Source organism: Zonotrichia albicollis, chromosome 3, assembly GCF_047830755.1.
Source record: "Zonotrichia albicollis isolate bZonAlb1 chromosome 3, bZonAlb1.hap1, whole genome shotgun sequence".
NCBI classification, from domain to species: domain Eukaryota; kingdom Metazoa; phylum Chordata; class Aves; order Passeriformes; family Passerellidae; genus Zonotrichia; species Zonotrichia albicollis.
In genome coordinates, this window is record NC_133821.1 from 102347748 (window position 1) to 102367992 (window position 20245).

Consider the following 20245-nt stretch of genomic DNA (forward strand, 5'->3'; position numbering starts at 1 on the left):
ACTACTGAGATTCTCTCTGGCTGGAAAAACCCATTACAAAGTGATGTAGCATCCCCATTACTGTTATTTCTGGTTAAGATCAGCCATCTTTTCTGCTGAGGGGCTGGAAAGAGACAGCATGCTATCCATATGTTGTTTTTATTCCACTAAAAATACTTGTGGGATGAACCTGGTAGGTTTCCAGTTCATTTATAGGGCAGGAGTGGGGCACTGGCAGCTCAATTATTCTGCTCAATTATTTGTTTGCCAATCCAGATCCTCAAAAACCACCTTCAATCTTCAAAAATGGGTGGTATAAATTAATAATAATGTAGACAAGATGCAATGTAAATGAGTTATTCCACTTCATTACGTCTATTCCAAGGTCAGTATTGGTAATTAGAATGATTGTCAAGCATTCTGGTTATTAAACATTCATAATGGATTTGCTGAACTCTCCAATGTCAATCTTGAAAGAAAAAGACCACCCCTAGTGAGAAATTAATTTATTTAATGATGACTCTACTATTAATGTACATAAAATGCACACCTTACTGGTCTAAATGAAAGGTATGCACATTCTGTCTTTCCAGGAGTAGTTATCAAATAGCATTATAATCCAGGTGAAATTCTGTGTAAGTAAAAAGCAATGTCTTCATGTCATAGAGAAAAATCTGTTTATTCTATGAATGCTTACTAAAGGGACATAAATGATCAATTATTTGAAAAGACATGTAAATATGTTAGCATTATGCAGCGAGCTAGCCTCCCTCTACAGTAGTCCCACTCAAATTCATCAAGATGAAACACCCACAAATACTGAGTGTTCTGCCCTGATCTGCCAAGTCTGACACTGTAAATGTAAAAACAAAAAAAAAGATGCAAAGGATTAACTTCTATACTCTCAATTGCTAAGTACAGCAGTAAGACTTACTGACTTTAATTTATACCTGAAAGCCACTGATGTGCTTAACAATGCTGTTTGTATACCAAAATACAAATGGAGCATAACACAATATACATATTTTCTACATACCACCCTTGCTGCATCTTCTAAAATTGTTTCTCATTCAGCTGTGTTTTCCTGACCATTTTTAGACTTAGTGCCTAGAGATTTATTATCAAAATTGTTTAATGTTGAACAAAGATAGTGTTTTACTGGTTCTGCTCCTTAGGTGTCCCGTGCTGCAAACAGCTTATTATGGAAGGTCTCTAGCAACACCAGCAATGTGGTGAGCACTCCTTGGCACAAAGAGAAGGCGGTCCCTGGGGGTAATAACACTTACATTCCACACAGAGAAGCTGGGAGGTTAAATTAGCGTTTGTGAAGTACTTGGAGCTCCTTGAATTCAAGACACCATAGAAATGAAGGCAAAAGCAAGTGGAGGAAAAGTGTCAACAATCAATATTATTCAGTAATGGCTACAATTTTTCCATTAACAACACATAGAAATGAGGCTCCCGGTAGATGTGGATCTGTTATTATTTTAGATTGAAATTTTCAGATAGGTACTTGACTACATACACAGGGATATAAATAAGGAGCCCAGTAGACATAATCTGTTAGGCAATGTCTGTCTACATATTGATCTCAACCCCTGTTTGCTTCTAGAGGCTGCTCCTCTCTTTCAAGCATAAAAATTTGTAGCTATCTTTAACATTCTGCTCTTGCAAGCTCTGCTATTCTTCCTTTTATGTGGCTCCTCTCTGGGAGTACTGGATTATCACTTCCTTTATCACACTTCCTGAAGATCATTTTCACCATTCTGCACCCTGGAAGCAGAGTTTTTTGATCAAACCATGCAGGCTACATATACAAGTGTGCATGCCAAATGAGCATTGCATTTTTGTAATAATAGCCTTGAATTCTCTAAGTCACCCCAAATTTAGCACAGTATTAGCTCTCACACATGTAATTTCTAATCTGAGGTAGGGTCAATAAATTGCTCCTGTCAATCTTTGCATCTTAAAAAAACAACACTTTCTAGAGGTGCATGATACTCTCAGTACCATCACTTTCAAGGAGAGTGCTAGCACTCAGCACTTCTATAAAACTGTCTCATTAGATAGCTAAATAAAGATTGGAAAATATCAATAATGTTGTGCTTATTCTTCACACAGGATTAACTAAACGTAGCATCGGGAAATACTTGTCCCTTTTTCTGTACTCAAAGCAATTAACAGGTAATTTGTTTTCCTCCTACACTGAGTATTCCACAGCAGCAGGATAAACGAAGTTTGGCTTTGTTAAGGACAATGCTTAAGCACTTCTTGTGGTAATTAGTATTTTTCCACAATGTGCTTACCCAATTACACGAAACTTGAGAAGAAATCAACCTTGATGCATATTCTTTAAGTAGTAATTTAATTCACTAATGTCAGGTGCTGCACCTCCTGTAGAAATTAGGCTTTTTTGTGATAACCTAACTGTGAGGTAATGTGTGAGGAAACAGTCCTACCACAGTCTTAAGAATAAAATGAGCTCATCTCCTCATCTATGGCGCTGTTCCTTTATAGCCCAAATTTTCAAGAAGGATTGAGGATGGTTTTTCTGGATCTCTCTTCAAGTATAACCAGTTTTGATGAAACTAGAAAATCATCTCACAACAAGAAGCCACATGGAAAGAAATGAGGAATACCCCATGGGCAAGAAAGAAGGGTCTCATTTTGTGCTCTAGATAGAAGTGCAGAAGGAAGAGCAGCTGTGAGCATCAGAGTTGAATCATTGGTATATCCAATGCCAAATACCTATTTGCATGGGGTGTGTGCACACATAGGAGTAGCCAATTTTCTTCCTGTGCTGGAATATGTTTTTTTTCCAAATAGGTGGGCATTATCAGACTGCACAGTGAGCTAAAGAATGGGCAGGGGAACTTAACATTTAACACTGTTCATTACAGTCTACGTTTGGAAATTGTAAAAACCCTGAGTACAGGCCCGACCCTGTGAGAGCCAGTGGAAAATCTTTTGGCTTGGGTGTAGTTTGACCAACCATTCTCTGCAAAAGAATGAACCTCTATCTCCACAGGACTAATAGCAACATCTACACCTGGACAGAAAAAAATGTCAAAAATAAAGCAAATCTTACAGGTGCTCCTGACAAAGATTATTTGTCCTCTTCTGCTTCCACTTTATCAAATGGTTTAGCCAATTTAGAGAAGAATTCTTCCCCTTTAGGGAAAGCAGCCTACAGTCATGGTATACAGCTATCTAAGAGGGTATGCATGGACCTCTCTATAAGGAGGACAGATAGAGCCTTCTAAAACTCTAATGCATTTTCTCAAAATTCCATAAAGAGGACATGAAAACAGGAATTTAAGCAGTCTTGTACTACCAGTGGCATTCCAGTCATATATAGAAATGGAAATGACACCCCAATCCTGTTGGGAGTATCTGATTACAAAGTCTTAAGCCTCACAAGGTCCTTCCACACAGCATCACACTCAAAGTTCAAATATGTTGTTTGCCTGCAATGACCCCTAATCCTTTTTCAGAGTAAAAGCTTTCCAGCAAGTAATCTTATAGGATTTGCTTCTAGATGCACTTGACTGCATTAAAGTGTTGTTAATGATCCTAGTTTACCAAGCAATCCAAAATCAGAAGGGTTTAGTCTTTTACCTAATTGTGGCACAGTCGGTATTGTGCAACCAAGACCAATTAAATGTGAGAGTCATAAAGTCAAGAAGAAGGCGTGAAGGAGTTGATTGACTACATCTCATAACCAAAATGGTTCTTAGGTTGCCACTGGAGGCCAGTACAATCAAAAATGTCCTCCTGTGGGTGTACAGATTCAGTTAAAGAGCAACTTCAAGCCTGGAAGAGTAGGAAGTGAGAACTCACTAAGTTCTACCAGTCACACTACCACTTCAAAAGCATAATAGCTGAAGAATTTGGTCTTACATTAGCAGACTGAGTTTTAGGCTCACAGCCCTTATCAAAATTTTGATGTGCACTGAAAATACCAAAACTATTAAAAGATTAGGTATTAAGTATTGCTAAATATATGATAATGATAATATACCTATTTGCATATGTAAATCTTAGCACACGTTCATATATCTAATTGCATAAATCAGCTTTTTTTTTTCAAGTGAGCAGAGGTCATATTTGGTCATAAGGTATCACAATTCATAATCTCCCTTCCCTATAAATACATCTTTATCTTTTTTTTGCTTAAAACTTATTTTACCCTCAGGGTTGAAAGTTGTACTCCTATTTGACATATATCTGGCATCTATTGAACTTCTGCTGAACAAATCTGTCACTGAAATTATAACTTCAGAAATTTCCTAGAAGATTTTGACTGTCACTTCATTATACAGCTGAGGGTTTCTGAGCCTAGAGCAGCAGCAGACAGGGCAGGCAGTACGTGCTTGAAATCTCAGTCCTGAAGTTCAGATGGCACCACACTTCCATGGACCATCAGGAAAATTATTATTGAATCCCTACAGCCTCCTTCTTGTGGGTCAGCTTCATTCTAAGACACACCAAGTTCTTCTCTGGTTCAGACCTGCTTCTGGGATGTCAAAAAGCTCAAGTAATCAGTTTACATCACCTGGCAGAGCTCTTAAAGAGAAGGTGGGTCACCCTTCCTGGACCTGGCTGAAGGCCCACTGTCTTCATAGCTTTTGCCCCACACTCTCTGTCCAGGAGCTCCTGCACATACTGGACAACATGTAAAATAAAAAAATGCTGTAAATACACATCAATTGCAAAGGAGTATTCAGCATATTAACAGTTACTGTTTGAAAGTAGCTCGGCTTTTGCAGAAATTGGGGATTTGCTAAGAGCCAGAGAAGCAGGTGAGAGACCAGGCTGAGGCTTCAGGATGGCAGCCTTCACTGATTTAGCAGAGCAAAGAAATGGAATTTCCTTCTCTTGAAACCTTTTCTTTTTTGGAAGAATATAGAGAGGCTTGCTCCCTTGAAAATCATTGCTAGCTGCTTCTCAGGCCCAGTTTGTACCAGTTGTGCTCAATGTAAGATACAGCATTTAATGCTTCCACTGGCAGAGCAGACAAAAGTCAGTGAAATATCCCTGGTTCTATACATGATGGTCATAGCCAGGATACAGCCACTATTGTATTGAAATACAATTGTTATATATTAAAATACAATTGTTATATATTAAAATGCAATTGTTAAAATACAATTGTTATATATTAAAATACAATTATTAAAATACAATTGTTATATATATATAAAATACAATTGTATAATTATTGCTATTATTAATACAACAATCCCCCATTTATAGCAAAATGCTGCTATGAATGAATACCAAAATAATGAATACCAAAATATGAATACCAAAATAATACATCTTTGCCAAAAAAGTTTTTTTTTTTCTTGAAAAGGAAAACTGAATATCCACAAAGCCAAGGTAGCTTAAAAGCCTATCGTCTTTCCATAGATCAAAATTTCTGTGGTACATGAAATTTGGATTTTGTTTCAGGCAGCATCCTGCCCTCTTTGTGGAAATGATGCAGTTGTGATCAATGCCTTCAGAGTTACTTTGTATTCAAAGACATGACCGTCAATTAGTCAATGAGTAACAAATTTTAAATGTCAATTAGTACTCAATTATCTGTTTCTCTATACTCCTGCAAATCTGTTTTATGATGTCTGTGAAGCTCAGTATGTCCTCATCTAATTTTTTTGATAAATGTTCTCCTTTCCAATATCAATAGCTTCAGTGGAATACAAAGCGCTTGTATTGAAGCTGACTTGCAACTTTCTTAAATTAATTCTTCCCTCTGTCTAATATCAAAAGAAAGCTGCTATTTCCACATTGACTATATTAGAATACCTATTACCTATAGAAGCAGGAAGTTAGGTAGCTTTCGATACACAGACTTTTTAAAATAAATCTGTAAAAGATTAGTGCTCTGTATAAAAGAAATGGTAAAATAAAAATGAAAAAGACAAATTTAGGCCTAGTCTGAATCTGTTGTGTGGAAGTGCAATACACTTCATACCTCCAGACTTTTGCATTAGAAGCTCTATGAAGACTACAAAATACTAAATAGTGAGGAATTTCATAGGTACTGACTTTCACAAGTACAGGACTTTTGCTCCATTTCTGATACATACATCCATCTGTCCCCTTTCTGGTCTATTAACCTCAGTGTTATTGCCAGACATAACGCAAAAAACTACTCCAGCAGCAAAAGCTGTCCTTGTGATGTGGATGATGGTGTCCATTAATGCATCAGTCAACAGAGATCTCTAAGAAAATACAGATTTTAAGGTGGTCCTCGTGGGAACCAGGGTGCTGGGTAAGGGGAAGGAACACACCTTTATCATCTGTACAGAACATGCCAATTACCATCTCTCTGAAACCATCAGCTCTGTAATGTGCAGACACTCCACATTCTGCAGAACGTGACCTCACTCTGACACGGCTTAACCAGCAGTAAAAGAGCTCATTAGCTATGCTTTGTGTAACTTTTCTCATCTATTAATTCTCTCTCTTATCTAAATTAGCTTTTTAATTTTCAAAGTTCCTCAAAGACACAAAAAAGGCATTTCCTATGGGATGCAGAGTATATACTCATGCCACTAAGCCTGTACCCTTACCACTGTGTATGGCTGTTCTCCTAGATTCAGTAGCTCAGGTAGTTCTCCAAAATGAGATGAATCTTCTGCCTGGGATGTACAAACACATTCAGGCTGCATCCTTCTCAGATTATAATTCTGACTGGAAAATTGACAAACATCTTTAATTTGTCAGTGCTGCTTTATATCACAGCAACCAAAGGAACTACTGAAACAAATGCCATTAAGGAGGGTGAGAACAGAGGCTGAACAAACAGCTGTGGACAGAACCTACACAAGACCAAGCAATGAGGTTATACTTGACAGCAGAAGTGCAGAAACTCCTGAGTATTGCATGATTTGAGTACCTACTGCTGTTTTGCAACTTCTGTTGCATTGTAGAGAAAGCATGATGTGAACTACCTGGCTCCATCAACCTGATATGAAGTCTGGAGGATGCTTGTCCTTTGAAAAGTCTTTCCCCCCCCCTCCCCAGAGCTAAACAGATCTGTTCAGGACTGCTGCTATCACTATGGTTACAGCCAGCCTCTCCAGGAGCTCTGTTTGTACCACTGGCCCTAAGAGCAAGAGGGAGAAGCAGAACAACAGCACTGGGTCGGATGCAGGCTCAGGCACAGACAGGCTGGGGTCTCAATCTCTGCCTGGCCTGTGAAGGCAGGAGGAAAGGGCATCGAAGCTGGCTGACGAGCTGGAAGACTTGACAAGAGAAACTGGGGAAAAAATCAGGAAAAAAGCATAATTATGGTGAGAAACCCTCAGATTTTCAGTGCACCTTAGCGCATGAAAATAAAGTCTACGTGCCTTACATCAGCCAAGAGATGGGCATCTCTGGGGCAGAATTCAGGGGTGAGGTGTGATGAATCAGCCCTACACATGCCTACTTCCCTCCACGTGTGCTTGAGTGTGAGGTTAACACAGACCAACTCTATTTTTCTCACTTCAAATTCAGTTAGGAATTATCTTTCTGCTTCAAAATGGCTATTCAGTTTGTCATTAATATATCTTCTCTTCTTTAAGGCTTTCATTATTAAGTTGAAAGCACATTTACAAAGAGTCAAGAAAGACATCATCGATTCTGTGTTATTTTTAACAGCAAGAACCCTTTCCAGCTGTTTAAGTGACCCTCATCTAGACCCCCACCAGCCAAGCTGTGAGCCTGGGTTTCACAGAGCCAGCACACCAGGCAACTTCTTGGGACTTCATCTGAAAGTACCCAGTGAAATGGCAACCCCAGCTCGCCATCTATTTAATCCTAGGCAGCTCCCTCTGTGGTGTATCCTTATTCAAGGTGGTTCCTGTCTCCTGTGTGGCTTTCAATACAAACACGAAATCCTGTCCTGGGGGGTTGGGTTATTTTGGGGGGAGTGGTGGTTGGTTTTAAATCCAAAAGTAATACAGCTTCAGTAGATCACATCCCTTCACTCTGAATTTAAAGAGTACTAATGTCTTCTTGTCTTACCTTCTTAAAGCACCTTAGGTTTTCATTAAGAAACTGCATAAATTTTAAGGCAATAGTACAGATTATCTGACTTATCTTTTGCTTCAATATTTTGGCAATATGAAGATAAAAAATTAGCTGGGTATTAACAATCATAATTTTTGGTGAGACAGATGAGAATCTCAGTGACAGTGACTGTTGATAACAATATGGACTAGTTCATAAAGTATCCAGAACTTCACACTGAAGATGTACACTAGATGTTAAAAAAAGCAGTATCACTAATTAAATACTTTGGCTAGCATAAAGTTGAAAACTATCCTGCTTGCAGGAAATAAAACCATTCTAAATTTCTGCTGTGTGGAGTCAATAAATTCCAAAACAATAAAACAATTTGTGTAGCTTTTTTTTTCTTCTGTAATGTACCGGTTAAAAAGGAAGTTTCTCTTTTAAAGTCAAGCCGCTCTAAACTCCTGTCAGTGTTACCAAGAAAAGTTCAGAGTCATTCTTAACATCAGTAATGGAACATGAAGTATCGTTAGATCCCAATTGTTTCTTTCCTCTGAAATCAATTGGGAGTATGACCCCAATAACTGATGGTGAAGTACAGAGGAAAAATTGTTTGTGTGCCTCTGCTAAGACATGCTTCTAGCTGCCATAAACCATGTCATTAATGACAAATTCCTAGACATGGAAGTTAACATTTCTGTGGTAACAAACAATTTCTAAGTATTACTAAAATTTGTCCATACTTGAACAGTGGACTATAGTAATGCTAAAGAGCACAGTATTACCTTTCTGTGCAACTCCATGGTTTATTTATTTGCTACTCAATATGGAACAGAGCTGAGAAGCATGGACACATTCTCACTATTGGAATATGAGAGTCTCTCTATGGAAATACTTGAAGTTTGCAGGCTCCTAATGCTCATTGCTAACAGTGATATACTTTTTTTGAAATTAAGCTCCTCTCCATAGTCAAACACTGTATTTGAGAAAACCTTTGAATCTTGAAATCCAAACATCTCTATCTGCTCTGCAAAAAAAGAAGGGGATTTAACCAATATTGAAAATGTCCAAATCTGAACACCTGTCTTCAGTGGTCCAAGGCACCATTTTACAGCTGTTTTGGACGAGATTTCCCACAGAAAAGATACCTTGAACTTTTGAGCATTATTTTAACAGCATTCTCAAGCTTTCAAGATACCTCAAAATTTAAAATCTCTGTTGTTGGGTAAAAAAAAAAAAAAAGAAAAAAAAGAAAAGAAAAAGAAAGAATGAAGTAGTAAGAAATCTGCTGTTTCATACTGTCACAGACCACAATCCCTTGTCAGTGTTCCTGATATAACAAACGAAAATGGTGCTGTGTGTCTTTGCATGCAACACAACCCAATTATCACTTGGTGTGCACAACTCTTCAATACTGACTGTACGTAGTGTTTTCTCCAGCTAATTAATAACATGTGCTGACATCGCCTTCTGAAATTTGTTCTACCGGCAGCTCGAATAATTGCTACCAGTGCCATTTCGTTTAGACCCCACCCACTTAAATCACTTTACTCCAAAACTAAGTTCAGCCAATTTATGGTAATATATGTACGCTACACTTCCCAATACTCCACGGATCACTTCGGTAGGCTTCAATTACACAATGAAATTGTAGCAATGTATCCTCCCGAGTGTGGCTGGGTTGTAACCAAAACCCGTAGGGTACCTTAGATAACAGAGAAAAAACCCTTCTGGGGACATATTTCAGATGTTTTTGATAACAATAACACCATATCAACAGCCTGGACAAATCTAGTCTGTGCGCGCTTTTGGGATCCCTCAAGGCACTATTTTAAGCGCTCGCGACAGGACCATGATGCAGACCGGGGAAGCATCAGCGGCTTCGGCTCCCCCGAGCCGCGGCTCCCCCGGGACAGCCCCGGCGTGGGAGCAGCCCCGGCCGTGCCCGCCGCCGCTCCGGGAAGCGGGGTGCAGGTGGGGGACCGCGGTCACCTGACTGCGCCGGGCACCGAGCTGCGGCGGCGGCGGCGGCAGCGGCAGCGCCGCTCGGCTCCGCTCCGCTCCGTCCCGCCCTCTGCACCGGGCTAGGGGGCGGCGCTGCTGCGGCAGTAGCGCGGGGATTAGGCTGCGGGAGGATTAAGCCGCCGGCTGGAAATAGCAGCGTCGGCTCCCGGGCGTGGACGCCCAGCGCATCCCCGGCGGCGGCGGCGGCGGGAGGGGCAGCCCGCCCGGCACCTGGGGCTACCGGGGCCGGGGGGCCGGGGGGGGCTGCTGCGTCGCGGGGCGCCTCGCCAGCGGGCCGGGCCGGGCAGCGGTCGCGGCGGGGGCCGGCAGTGCCCTCCCCGGAGCGGCGGCAGGAGGACGGCAGGGAAGGACGCGCTGACAGGTCGGCCGCTGGCGCTCGGTCCATCCCGCTGTCGCCCCGCGCCGGGATGCTGCATGGCGCTGGGCGCCGCCGCCGCCGCATCCAGCGGCGCCCCGCTTCCCGGCGCGGGGAGGGGGGGAGTCCCTGTCGGGGCCGGGGGTGGCGGTGGGGGAGGCACCGGGAGGGCAGAACATGGCGCAACGGTGCCATAATCTCGCACCGGGGAGGCGGCGGCGCGGGCGCTGCAGCGGGGCCGGGGCGCGGCGGAGGCAGGTGCGGGAGGGCTGCATCCCCCATCCCGGGGCTCGCACCGTGTGTGTGTGTGCAGCCTCCTTCAGCTGCCGTCATTATTTCCCCTTCATCTGTTCCTCGCAACGCCTAAAATACCCTCGTTCCTGCCCCGGGCGGCTTCCAGCGAGGCAGAGGCTTACACAACGGGGCGGGGGGGCTGCGCCTCGGGAGGGGCCGGGCTGCCCCGGGGACCATTGTGCGTGTGGCGAGGCTGTGCCCGTGCCCGTGCCCCTGCCGCCCCTGCCTGTCCCTCCGTGCCTCCCCCCGGCCGCAGACCCGGCATCTCCCCCTCCCCTCCCGTGTCTTTCGCCCCTGCAGAGCCGGCAGCAGCCAGCACGCCGTTCGAAGATGTCGGGTCAGACGCTGACAGATCGCATCGCAGCTGCTCAGTACAGCGTTACGGGATCGGCCGTAGCCAGAGCCGTCTGCAAAGCCACCACGCATGAAGTGATGGGGCCCAAGAAAAAGCACCTGGACTGTGAGCATCCCTTTTTGTTTCCCCAGCCAAGGCCCGGGGCTGAGGAGCCTGCCCGCGGGGCACTTCAGCGGCCTTTGAGCCGGCTGGCTGTCACGCTTGCTCTAATCCAGCTTGCAAAGCGTGAGGGTGATGGGAAATCTCCAGGAGAGGATGAGTTATTATTGCATTTCTTCTCTTATTGCATAATACTGCTCTTTCGGCCATTTTTTCTCCTCATGACCTCTTGCCTTTTATCCAAGAAGACAGTGGAAAGAGTGCCTTATGGAGCAGGGTGTCAGGGGGAGAGAATCACAGGGCAAAATGGACATGCGCTTGCCACTGCCTCCTTTGGTCAGGGTTAAACTAGGATGAGATATACATAAATAATATTCCCAGAGCTGGTCAAGCACCAGCATGAGCAGGGCCATCTCCACAGCACTGCATCCCCACTTCTGAAGAGGTTCAGATGATGGCGTGCTTAAATGGCAAGGCAGTGGGATAACGCCATGCTGCAGACTGGGACAACCTTTGGAGAGTTTAAGGGCTGTTGCTGAGGTCCCAGATGTCAGACAGCAACTTTGTGAGCTGTCCAGTAGTGTGTGTCAATGTTTTATTGAAGATGGATGTTGGCTTTATCTCAGATTTTTGGTGTTTTCTGGACTGACATTAGCTATTTAAGGCATGAAGCAAGGGTGAGACAAAACCTTTATTGGAAAACAACGAGCTAGTCATGTTTCATCCTGACAATTTCACTTCAACTGTCTGCCCCTGCTTGGAGACACCAAGTAGTAGAATGGTGAAAGAATTTGGTTGTGGGGTGTTAATTGGCCTTGTTTACCAGTAGTATCTCTGTCCAGCATTGAACTTGGCAGATCAACAGCAGGTGTTAATATTTAAAACTAAGTGGGCTTCCCATGGTCTTTTTGGACATGGTAAAAAGTACATTCAAGTAAAGATCAGCAGGTTTTATACCAGGCAGTCTCTTGGCTGCTGGCCATTACTAAGTAATGCTGGTGCAGGTGTTTGTAAGTGCAGTTCTGATGATGCAGTATTTGTTAAAAGGGGGTAGCATTACTTCTGGAAAATAATTCCAGATTTCCCTTCTAATGACTTTGTAGCTTACCCTCCAAGTAGCAAACAGTAGACTAGTCTTTCAGTATATCTAGATGCTCTTGCAATGTGTCCAAGAAATGCTGATGTAAGCAGCATTGATTGAAGACTCACTGGAGTCTAAACTGTTTAAGTAGATAATTGGTCTTGATATATTCTGTCATGTTTTCTTGTATATTTAAAAAAATCATCTTGGTTATTGATGTTTCTTCTATGTTGTTTTTTGGTAGCTGTCAACACTTTTTAATCTTTTTAAACACTTTAGGCTGTGTCTGGACTGTCCTATACAGACCATATCTCCTACTAGAAGCTTTAGCTTGAAAAATGCATGGTTCATGTATTTGAAAGCATGCTGTGTCTATGTGTCTCTGTGTTTCTGTGTGTATATACATGTAAATAAAAATACTATCTGGAATAGGCAGGATTAAAGTGAGGTAGGAATTATCTACCAGCGTTATAGTAAGGACTGTAAAAGACTTGTGTTTGGGTATTGGTGCTAATAGTACTATTCAAGAAAGTGGGTGTACAGAAGACAGAATTTCTTACCTACCTGCATGTCACACATAAAAGAGGAAAAGAAGTTATCATTTCCTAGGAAGACGTATGTCTGCTCTTTTTTTTTTTTTTTTTTTTTTTTTTTTTTTTTTTTTTTTTTCTCTTTTACAAGCTGTAAATAACAGTTCAGAGTTTAATTGTCTGGGTGCATTTCAGGTTGGATAAGTAGCATTTGAAGATGTGAAGAATGAAAGGTAAAACTTCCCAGTGCCTTACAATAAGTTTTATGTATGAGGGGTGTAGACAATTAAAAATTGAGATTCCAGAGTGATGGTTGGAATGATGCCTTATGAAGAGCTGTAATTCTGATATTGTCATTGGGCTTCTGTGTCCTTAGGGAACTCCATAATTTTATTTAGTGTCTTAGAGGCCAGGTGTCAGGTCACACAACCTCTCTTCCACTGCCCTACTTAGCAACTGGGCTTTGTAAATTAAATTGAGAGATCAACTATTTAACATGGGTTAAGTAGTCCTGTAAGGATAGGATACAATAATGCCTGTTCTCATATGTTTGCTGCAGAAGATAATAATTACAGAGGGTTATAGGGAGATCATAGGTGACAAGGTGAAAGGTGGTGTGTAAGTAAGGGAGAAAAGAACAGAAATAATGTCTTCAATGTAGAAAAGCTGAGCTGCTAAATGTTTACTTTTGTGTGGTTTTCTGTACTTGCTATAGCTTTCAAATCCAGACTGTAATATAGATGCTGCTGTCTTTTGGCATGGGCTCTCAGTGCTGGACAGGCTGGTCATGAGAAGGAGCACTAAAGTATCATTTGGTTGCTATCTTATGCTTATTAACAGGATTTACCATTTTCTTGAACTCTAGATCTCCTACTAGTGAATTTTCAACAACTGCTGGAAGTAGTGCCAGATGGCATTAAATGAGCTTTCCCTGTGGTGGGAAAAGGAATGTAAATCTAGGGTGCTCTGATGGTGTGGGACAGTTGAGCTCTGATCATTTTCGTATTACAAAACTGGTGTTATCCAAAAATTGTCTAAAAATCACTACAATTATAAGAATTCCTATCCTTCAGCTAACCAGTGTTTGTTAGCTAGATTATTATTCCTGTGAAGAAGTGGGGAGTTAGCAACTTTATTTTGATGCAGTGGGAAGGGCCATTGCAGTGGGTGAATGAGGCATATGGGCTGCATTAAGGATATATAATGGGCTACATTAAGAATATATAAGCTGATCATTCAAGTGGGAAGGCAATACTTGTGCACAGCATAGAAGCTTGATTCTTAGAACTGTTCTGAAAGATGTGTTAAGGCTTCACTGAGGATTTAATTGTGTGGGCCAAGTAAAAGGCTGCTTCAAGCCTCAAATGGGAATGACTCTGACGGTATCAACAAGATGCTTTGGGAGAAGGGAAATAACATGACTTCCAAATGTGAAACCACATGATATATGAGGGAAAAGTGGGTAGATCTCAATTCAGCTCTTTTTATAGGATCTCACTCAGACCTTCAAGCTTTCATTTAGGGAAGTGGATTGGAAACTAGTGAAGTTGTTGCATCTGCAGGTGGTTGTAACAAGTTCCTGTTTGTGAAAATGATAGAAATGTCTGGGATTTTCCTTGACTTATTTTGCTGAGTAAATTGCTTTGCAGCAGGAGGAAGTTCTGCAGTGTGTATTCTGAAAAGACCACGCATGTCTCCTTACTTCTTCAAAACAATTGTCATAAGGTAGAGGACCTTCTCAGAAGCCTGATCAAGAGCTGGGAGATGTTTGCGAAAAGTCAAAACAAAGCAGATGAATAGCAGGATTCGATTTTCTGTGGCTGTGAAGATAACTTGTGTATCTGCTGGAACTTATTTTCATCCCAAGCCTAATTTTGCATATTTGCATGTACCTGGCAAGCAGAGGCTCTGAAAAGAAGTTTATAGTTTAATTCATGGTGGTAACTGAGCTGCAGGGCTGGTGTCAGAATTTTGCTTGTATAGACTCTTATTTCCTGCTGTGTTCTACCTTTCTTCTGCAGTCTCTGGTGTTGACCTAATAAGTTTGAATCACTTTGGTCTTTAGTGTTGAAATAGAAGTGTGTGTTGACCAAAAGCAATGTGTTAAACTTTTTTGCCTAGGCTCAGTAAAGATGATGTTGCTGGGTCCCATAGGTTAGCCTTAGAAACCTCTGTCTTACTCCTGGGGAATATGTCTGTCTCTGCTTTTTGGGAAAAGTTGGGGGTCAGTGGAGCTACCTTGAGTCCCTAGAGTTCAGTGTGTGTTGACTCAGTGGTTAAAGGACGAGGTGAACTAGGATGTGCATGTTTCAGAAGGTGTTTGTTGTTGAAGTGATCTGGGGAGTGTTCCAAGACTGCTGGCACTTGTGGCCCTCTCCTAGTGGGAGTAGTGCAGATGTACTGCATTGCTCTGCAGTCCAGGTGACACTTGGGCTCTACAGCTGTGGGAGTATCTTCAAGAAAATCGCCAAGTCCCTGTACACACTGGGCCTAATTCTTCACATTTTTAATTCTTTTATGTCATTTTAATTCTTTTATGTCTCACTGTATCTTGTATTGCAGTAATTCTGTGTGTCAGAGAACTGACTTTGTTTAAATGTGACTGCTGAAGATCAGCTGGAATACTGTGTCTCAGTTTTTGTTGTCATAGCTGGTGTGGATTTTAAAGTGTGAACTCCTCTGTTACCCCAATGACTTGCTCTCACACCTGAAATGAAAAACATCCAAGCAAGCAGTTATTTTCTTTAATTCTTTATTGGGTGTTGGATTAGCACTTTTATTGTGTGTAAGGACTCATCATCAGTTTTTGTGTTGAATGGCTGTTTCTGTGGGCTTCTACCATGTTCTTTCCCAAAAGGGTGTTGAGGACACACTTTATTTGTAGGCATGCAGATCTTTGAATAGGAGTAGAAATAAATGTCTGTCATGGATAAGGTGAGATAATGAAAACACTTTTTAGATTAGTTGTTCTTGAGTATATAAGTGGCATTAACTTTTAATTCCCCCTGCCCCATACTGTTTTTAAGGCATGTGTAATACCAAGAGAAGGCTGCCCTAATCAAACTAAGACTTGGCCAATTCTTCAAAATATGTTTGAATCAGGGTAAAAGTTTGAATTCATTTTAAGATCCAAATGTTGAAATATGGGTAGGATCACTTGCATTCTGTGCATTTCAGTTGTTCTGTGAGTAAGTTGTCTTATGGTGCAATGCCTAAGGAACAGGGAAGATGAGAGAACAGGAAAATAATTAGGCACTGTAATATTAAACTTTTTATCATGTAAGCAGTGTAACTTGATAAAGATTGACTAGTCCTGAGGGCAGGTATTCTTTGTCTTTTTCAAGAGTAAGCAAGATTCTTCTGTTAAACATGTTTTTTCAAGGTCATGGATGACAAATTCTGAGACAAGTCAGGGCTTTCTGTTGTACTGACTTCCATTGTAGACCTTGATAATGGAGTAGCTTTTTATGAGATGGTCAGAATGGCAGTGACCAGAGAATGGTTTTAATCACTCCTACTTAGTAGTTGAGTATGTTTCATAATAGTTTCATAGTGTTGCTCCCTTAGATTTTGGCAGCTATTGAACATCTTCTAAATGACAACAACAAAAATCTGCAGGTTTGATTGATTTCCTATGTTTTGATTTCATTTATGTCTGATTTCCCAGCCTCACTCTTAAACCCTTTATCTTCTGTGCATGCTTTACGTGGGCCACACTAGTGAGGAATTCTCGGAAGTCTCCAAGAAAATGCCCTGTAGGTATGGTCAGTCCATGCTTCTGTGTCTCTGCCATGTGAAGGATCCTCTGAAGTGCTTAAAAGTAGATGATGGCATAACTTTGAAGGGCATAAAGCATTTCAAAGACTATTTATTTTCCCTTCTTCTTGCTGGACTGAGAAATTGGTAGCCAAAAAAATTTCCAGCTCTTACAGCTCCCATTTTTGAAGAAATAGTAGTGCAGTAGAGGCACACTGCTTTTAGCATTTTCCTACTGCTGCTCAGGGTTCTTGAGACTACTTTGCTCTTCCTGCCCTGCTTACCTTGCCCCAGTGCTGGGTGTCCATGACAAGTTGTTGGCTGCAGGGCTGGCTTCCATAGGAGACCAGGATGTGTTTTGTGCCAGACACAGCCAGCTCCATGGTGGGTCTGCTGCAACACACAGCTGAGCCCATCCACAACGTCTGTGGCACCTCAAGGAAAACAAACCAAAGAAAAAGCAGAAAATACTGAACAGACAGAGGAAGTGGGAAAAAGAAATGGCAGAGAGAACACCAAGGTTAGAGGTGGAGCAGGAGGAACAGGATGCACTCCATGGTGCTGGAGCAGATATGCTCTGCAACATCTGGTAGAGCCTCCTGTTCTCAGAAGTCACAGCTGCAGCATTTCCCAGTGCTACTAAAAGCCTGCCGTGTGCATAGAGTTCACTCAGAAAACAAAGGGATAGACCTTCCTCAGTCAGCTCTGGAATACAGTGTTGCTGAAGGAGCTGGCTCCAGTATTTCTGAGGATGGGGAAAAATTTGGGTTGGAGTGATAACGTTATATCCCTTCCCTTTGCCTTACCTTAGCCTAAAGGTAAGTCCAAACAGTATCAAACAATGGCCTTAAGTTACCATGCCCTGTTCCTTTTTTGGAGCACAAATCAGGATGATAGTAAGAGTGGAAAAACCAGAAGTTCTGTTGTGTGCCTTGGGTAAATACAGGAGCCTCACCAATGAGTGACAAGCCTTGCACCTCCAAGCTTCAACACATGGTATGCAGATTAGAAATAATCTGGCTGGTTTGGAGAGAGGGCTTTCAAAAACCGTGAAAACGAAAAAGCAAGGAGTAAAGCAAGCAGGAAATCAGGGTCTGGGTGTCATTGCAGGAGATCTAAAGAAAAGGATGGGTCATCTGGCACAGGACTGAACCCTGAACTCAGACTGAATGAGAGGATAGAAGAAATCTTCCCAGTAGCCTGGCAGGCAGTGATCTGTGGCGCAGGGTTTGCAGCAGTACTTGTGTTCCTCTGAGTCAGCAGTATCAGCAGGATTGCAGTGTGCAGCCTCACTGGTGAGCTGATATTAGAGTATCCCAACCCATCAGATTCAGCAAGGCTGTTTGATTTTCCTTCTGTCCAAAATTTTGCTTGGATGAGAGGTGGTGGCGTAAATTAAGCTGAATAAACCAGATGTTGGCAATTGCTGGAAGGCAATTGGAATACTTGGCAGAGGCTAGCTTGTCACCTTGCAGGGTATGGTAAGGTCTGCTTTTTCTGGAATCTTGCAAACCATATGCTGGACTCTTAAACTGTTTTTAATGCTTTTTATCTTGCTATTTTGATCCTGTTTTCTTCAGAGCTGGCTGAAAATACTGAAAATCAATACAAAACATGTTTTGTTTGTGCTCATAAAGTCTTCTCTTTAGGTTGTGAAACACATTTACTAAAGCAGTTGAGAATTGAAGTTCACTGAGGGAGGGAATATAGTATACTATCCATCTGCACTAGCATCACAAGTGATGTTGGACATCAACCTTGAAATGAATGTAGGTGGAATACTAGAACAGTATTTTCTGGCAAATGGGGCCTTCACTGGGCATCAGGGCTTGGTTGTAGGCACAGGAAATGACAGTGCACAATATTACAACTGACTTCTGGACCAGCCAAGTCTAAATACCTTTCTGTGTCTCTTTTCTGCCCAGGATAATGTGATCTCGTGCTTTGTTGTAGATTATATCTGTATCTTAACTTAGTTTAATGAAAGGGATTGGATGCCAAAAGGCCCTGATGTTATGCTAATGTTGTGTGTTTATGTAATTTTTACTCTGGCCATCTGAGCAGAGGCAGCATGTCAGTCAGTTGCCTTTCCCAGAGTCTGTTTTTTTCTAGCTATTGATAAAACTCAAATGTGTTATAATGTTTTTTGTAGAGGGGATTTTGTGAGTAGATAGACATGATCATGCTTGAAGACCACCAAACCCTTCCTCTCCAGTGTACTGAGAACTGCAGGTTGCTGACAGGACGTGTCTGCAGCTTGGGTCTGACTTGTGGCAATCAACTCCTTTTGGTTGTAAGCCAATATACAGAATTACCACAGGTAAAAAGCAAATTGGCACGAACTCCTGTGTTGCCATTGGGCCTCAGAGTTCTGACAAAACAGTTGAGCCATATGCTTTGACAATGTTTCTTTACTGACTCAAAGAAGGAATAAAAAAAGAAAACAGCATTCTTTGCTCATTGTTTTTAAGTGTTTAGGAGACTGAGATGAAAACACTGGTAGAGATAGATTGGAGAGTTTGGTGTCCACTTGAGCTAAGATTGTTCTACCATGCACTTAAGGGACCAAAGGATGCGTCTTTTCAAGAAAGTGTCTTGAACTTTTTTCTGTCCTAAGGAGTGATACAAGGCTGTGGCTTGACTGCTGACAGCACAGTGCATCACTTCACGGTGACTCTTGGCTTTGCACGAGAGCAGGTGACATGATGGCAGCAGGTGCTTCCATAGCAGATGGTCAGGGGTTAGCCTGCAGAGCCTGGCAGGCTCCTGGTGCCCCTGGCATGGTTTTGTTATGTATCTTAAATCACTCTGGTACTTTACAGAATGTTCTAAAATGGTCCTCCAAGAAGTGAGAGAAAGACAGGACTGCTGGAAGCATGAATAAAAGATGCTGACTTGTCGCCCCCACTGTTTAAATGTTTAAATGTATGCAGGGTTACCAGTGATGGGGAAGGTGCTCAGAGTGGGCAGTGGTGGGTGATCCTGCCACAGTGCAGAACAGCACTGTGAGGGGCACGTCTCACATGATTGGAGAGATGACCTAGATGCACTTCAGGGGAAGTTCAAACTGCTTTCCACAGGACTCTTCCTTTCACTTCTTGCTTCAGGGAATGTCGGGCTTGTATGAAGGGGGCAAGCCAGCTGGCCTGTTTCCTGCCTCTGAAGGCTGCTGTTTCTCATGATATATATAAAGGTCAAATATAGATTAAAACTTTATCTTATCATTGCATCAGTCCTTTAGCAGCCCTGGAGTTTTCAAATCCAACCTTTTCAAATGGAGACTTGGGTTTGGATTCTGTTGCATGACTGGAATCCAGAGTATGTTTTTTGTGCTTGTAGCTCCTAATCTGATTTTTATAGCTTAATCTAAATGTATTTATAGGAGAATGTACATTCTGCTAAGGGACAGCAAGCCAGAAGCAACTCACAATATTTAGTGTTTTGAAAACACGTACGTTTTATTAGGAGTGATGTTCTGTTGCTGGCAAGTGCAACAATGGTATTTTCATATGTGAGCCTTACCTGCAGCTTTCTGATCTGATCTTTCATTCTATGAAATGACTGTGAAAGACTATATTAGAGTTTTTCTGGTTTTGCAAAGTTGATTTGAACTTCAGATTGCTTTGGTGGTGGTGAATGGCAAGAGTGTTAACAGGCAGGGTTTGTTGTGTTTGTAATAGGTGAGTTTAAAGAGCTGCTTTTTGTTCATCAGAAAGCTGGGAATTGCTTAGACAGTATTATGAGAAACTACCTTTCAAATATCATGC

General features: G+C 42.0%; 1 protein-coding gene across 1 annotated transcript in view; it reads left to right on the forward strand.

The window, feature by feature from the left end:
- Positions 1-9987: 9987 nt before the first annotated feature.
- The window catches only part of SNAP91 (synaptosome associated protein 91), a 63174-nt gene continuing 52916 nt past the window's right edge, over positions 9988-20245 (forward strand). Inside the window, exons 1-2 of the mRNA XM_005485947.4 lie at positions 9988-10369; positions 10958-11117. Coding sequence (XP_005486004.1) covers positions 10988-11117 — 130 coding nt within the window. The 5' untranslated portion in view covers positions 9988-10369; positions 10958-10987. The remainder of the gene's footprint in view (positions 10370-10957; positions 11118-20245) is intronic.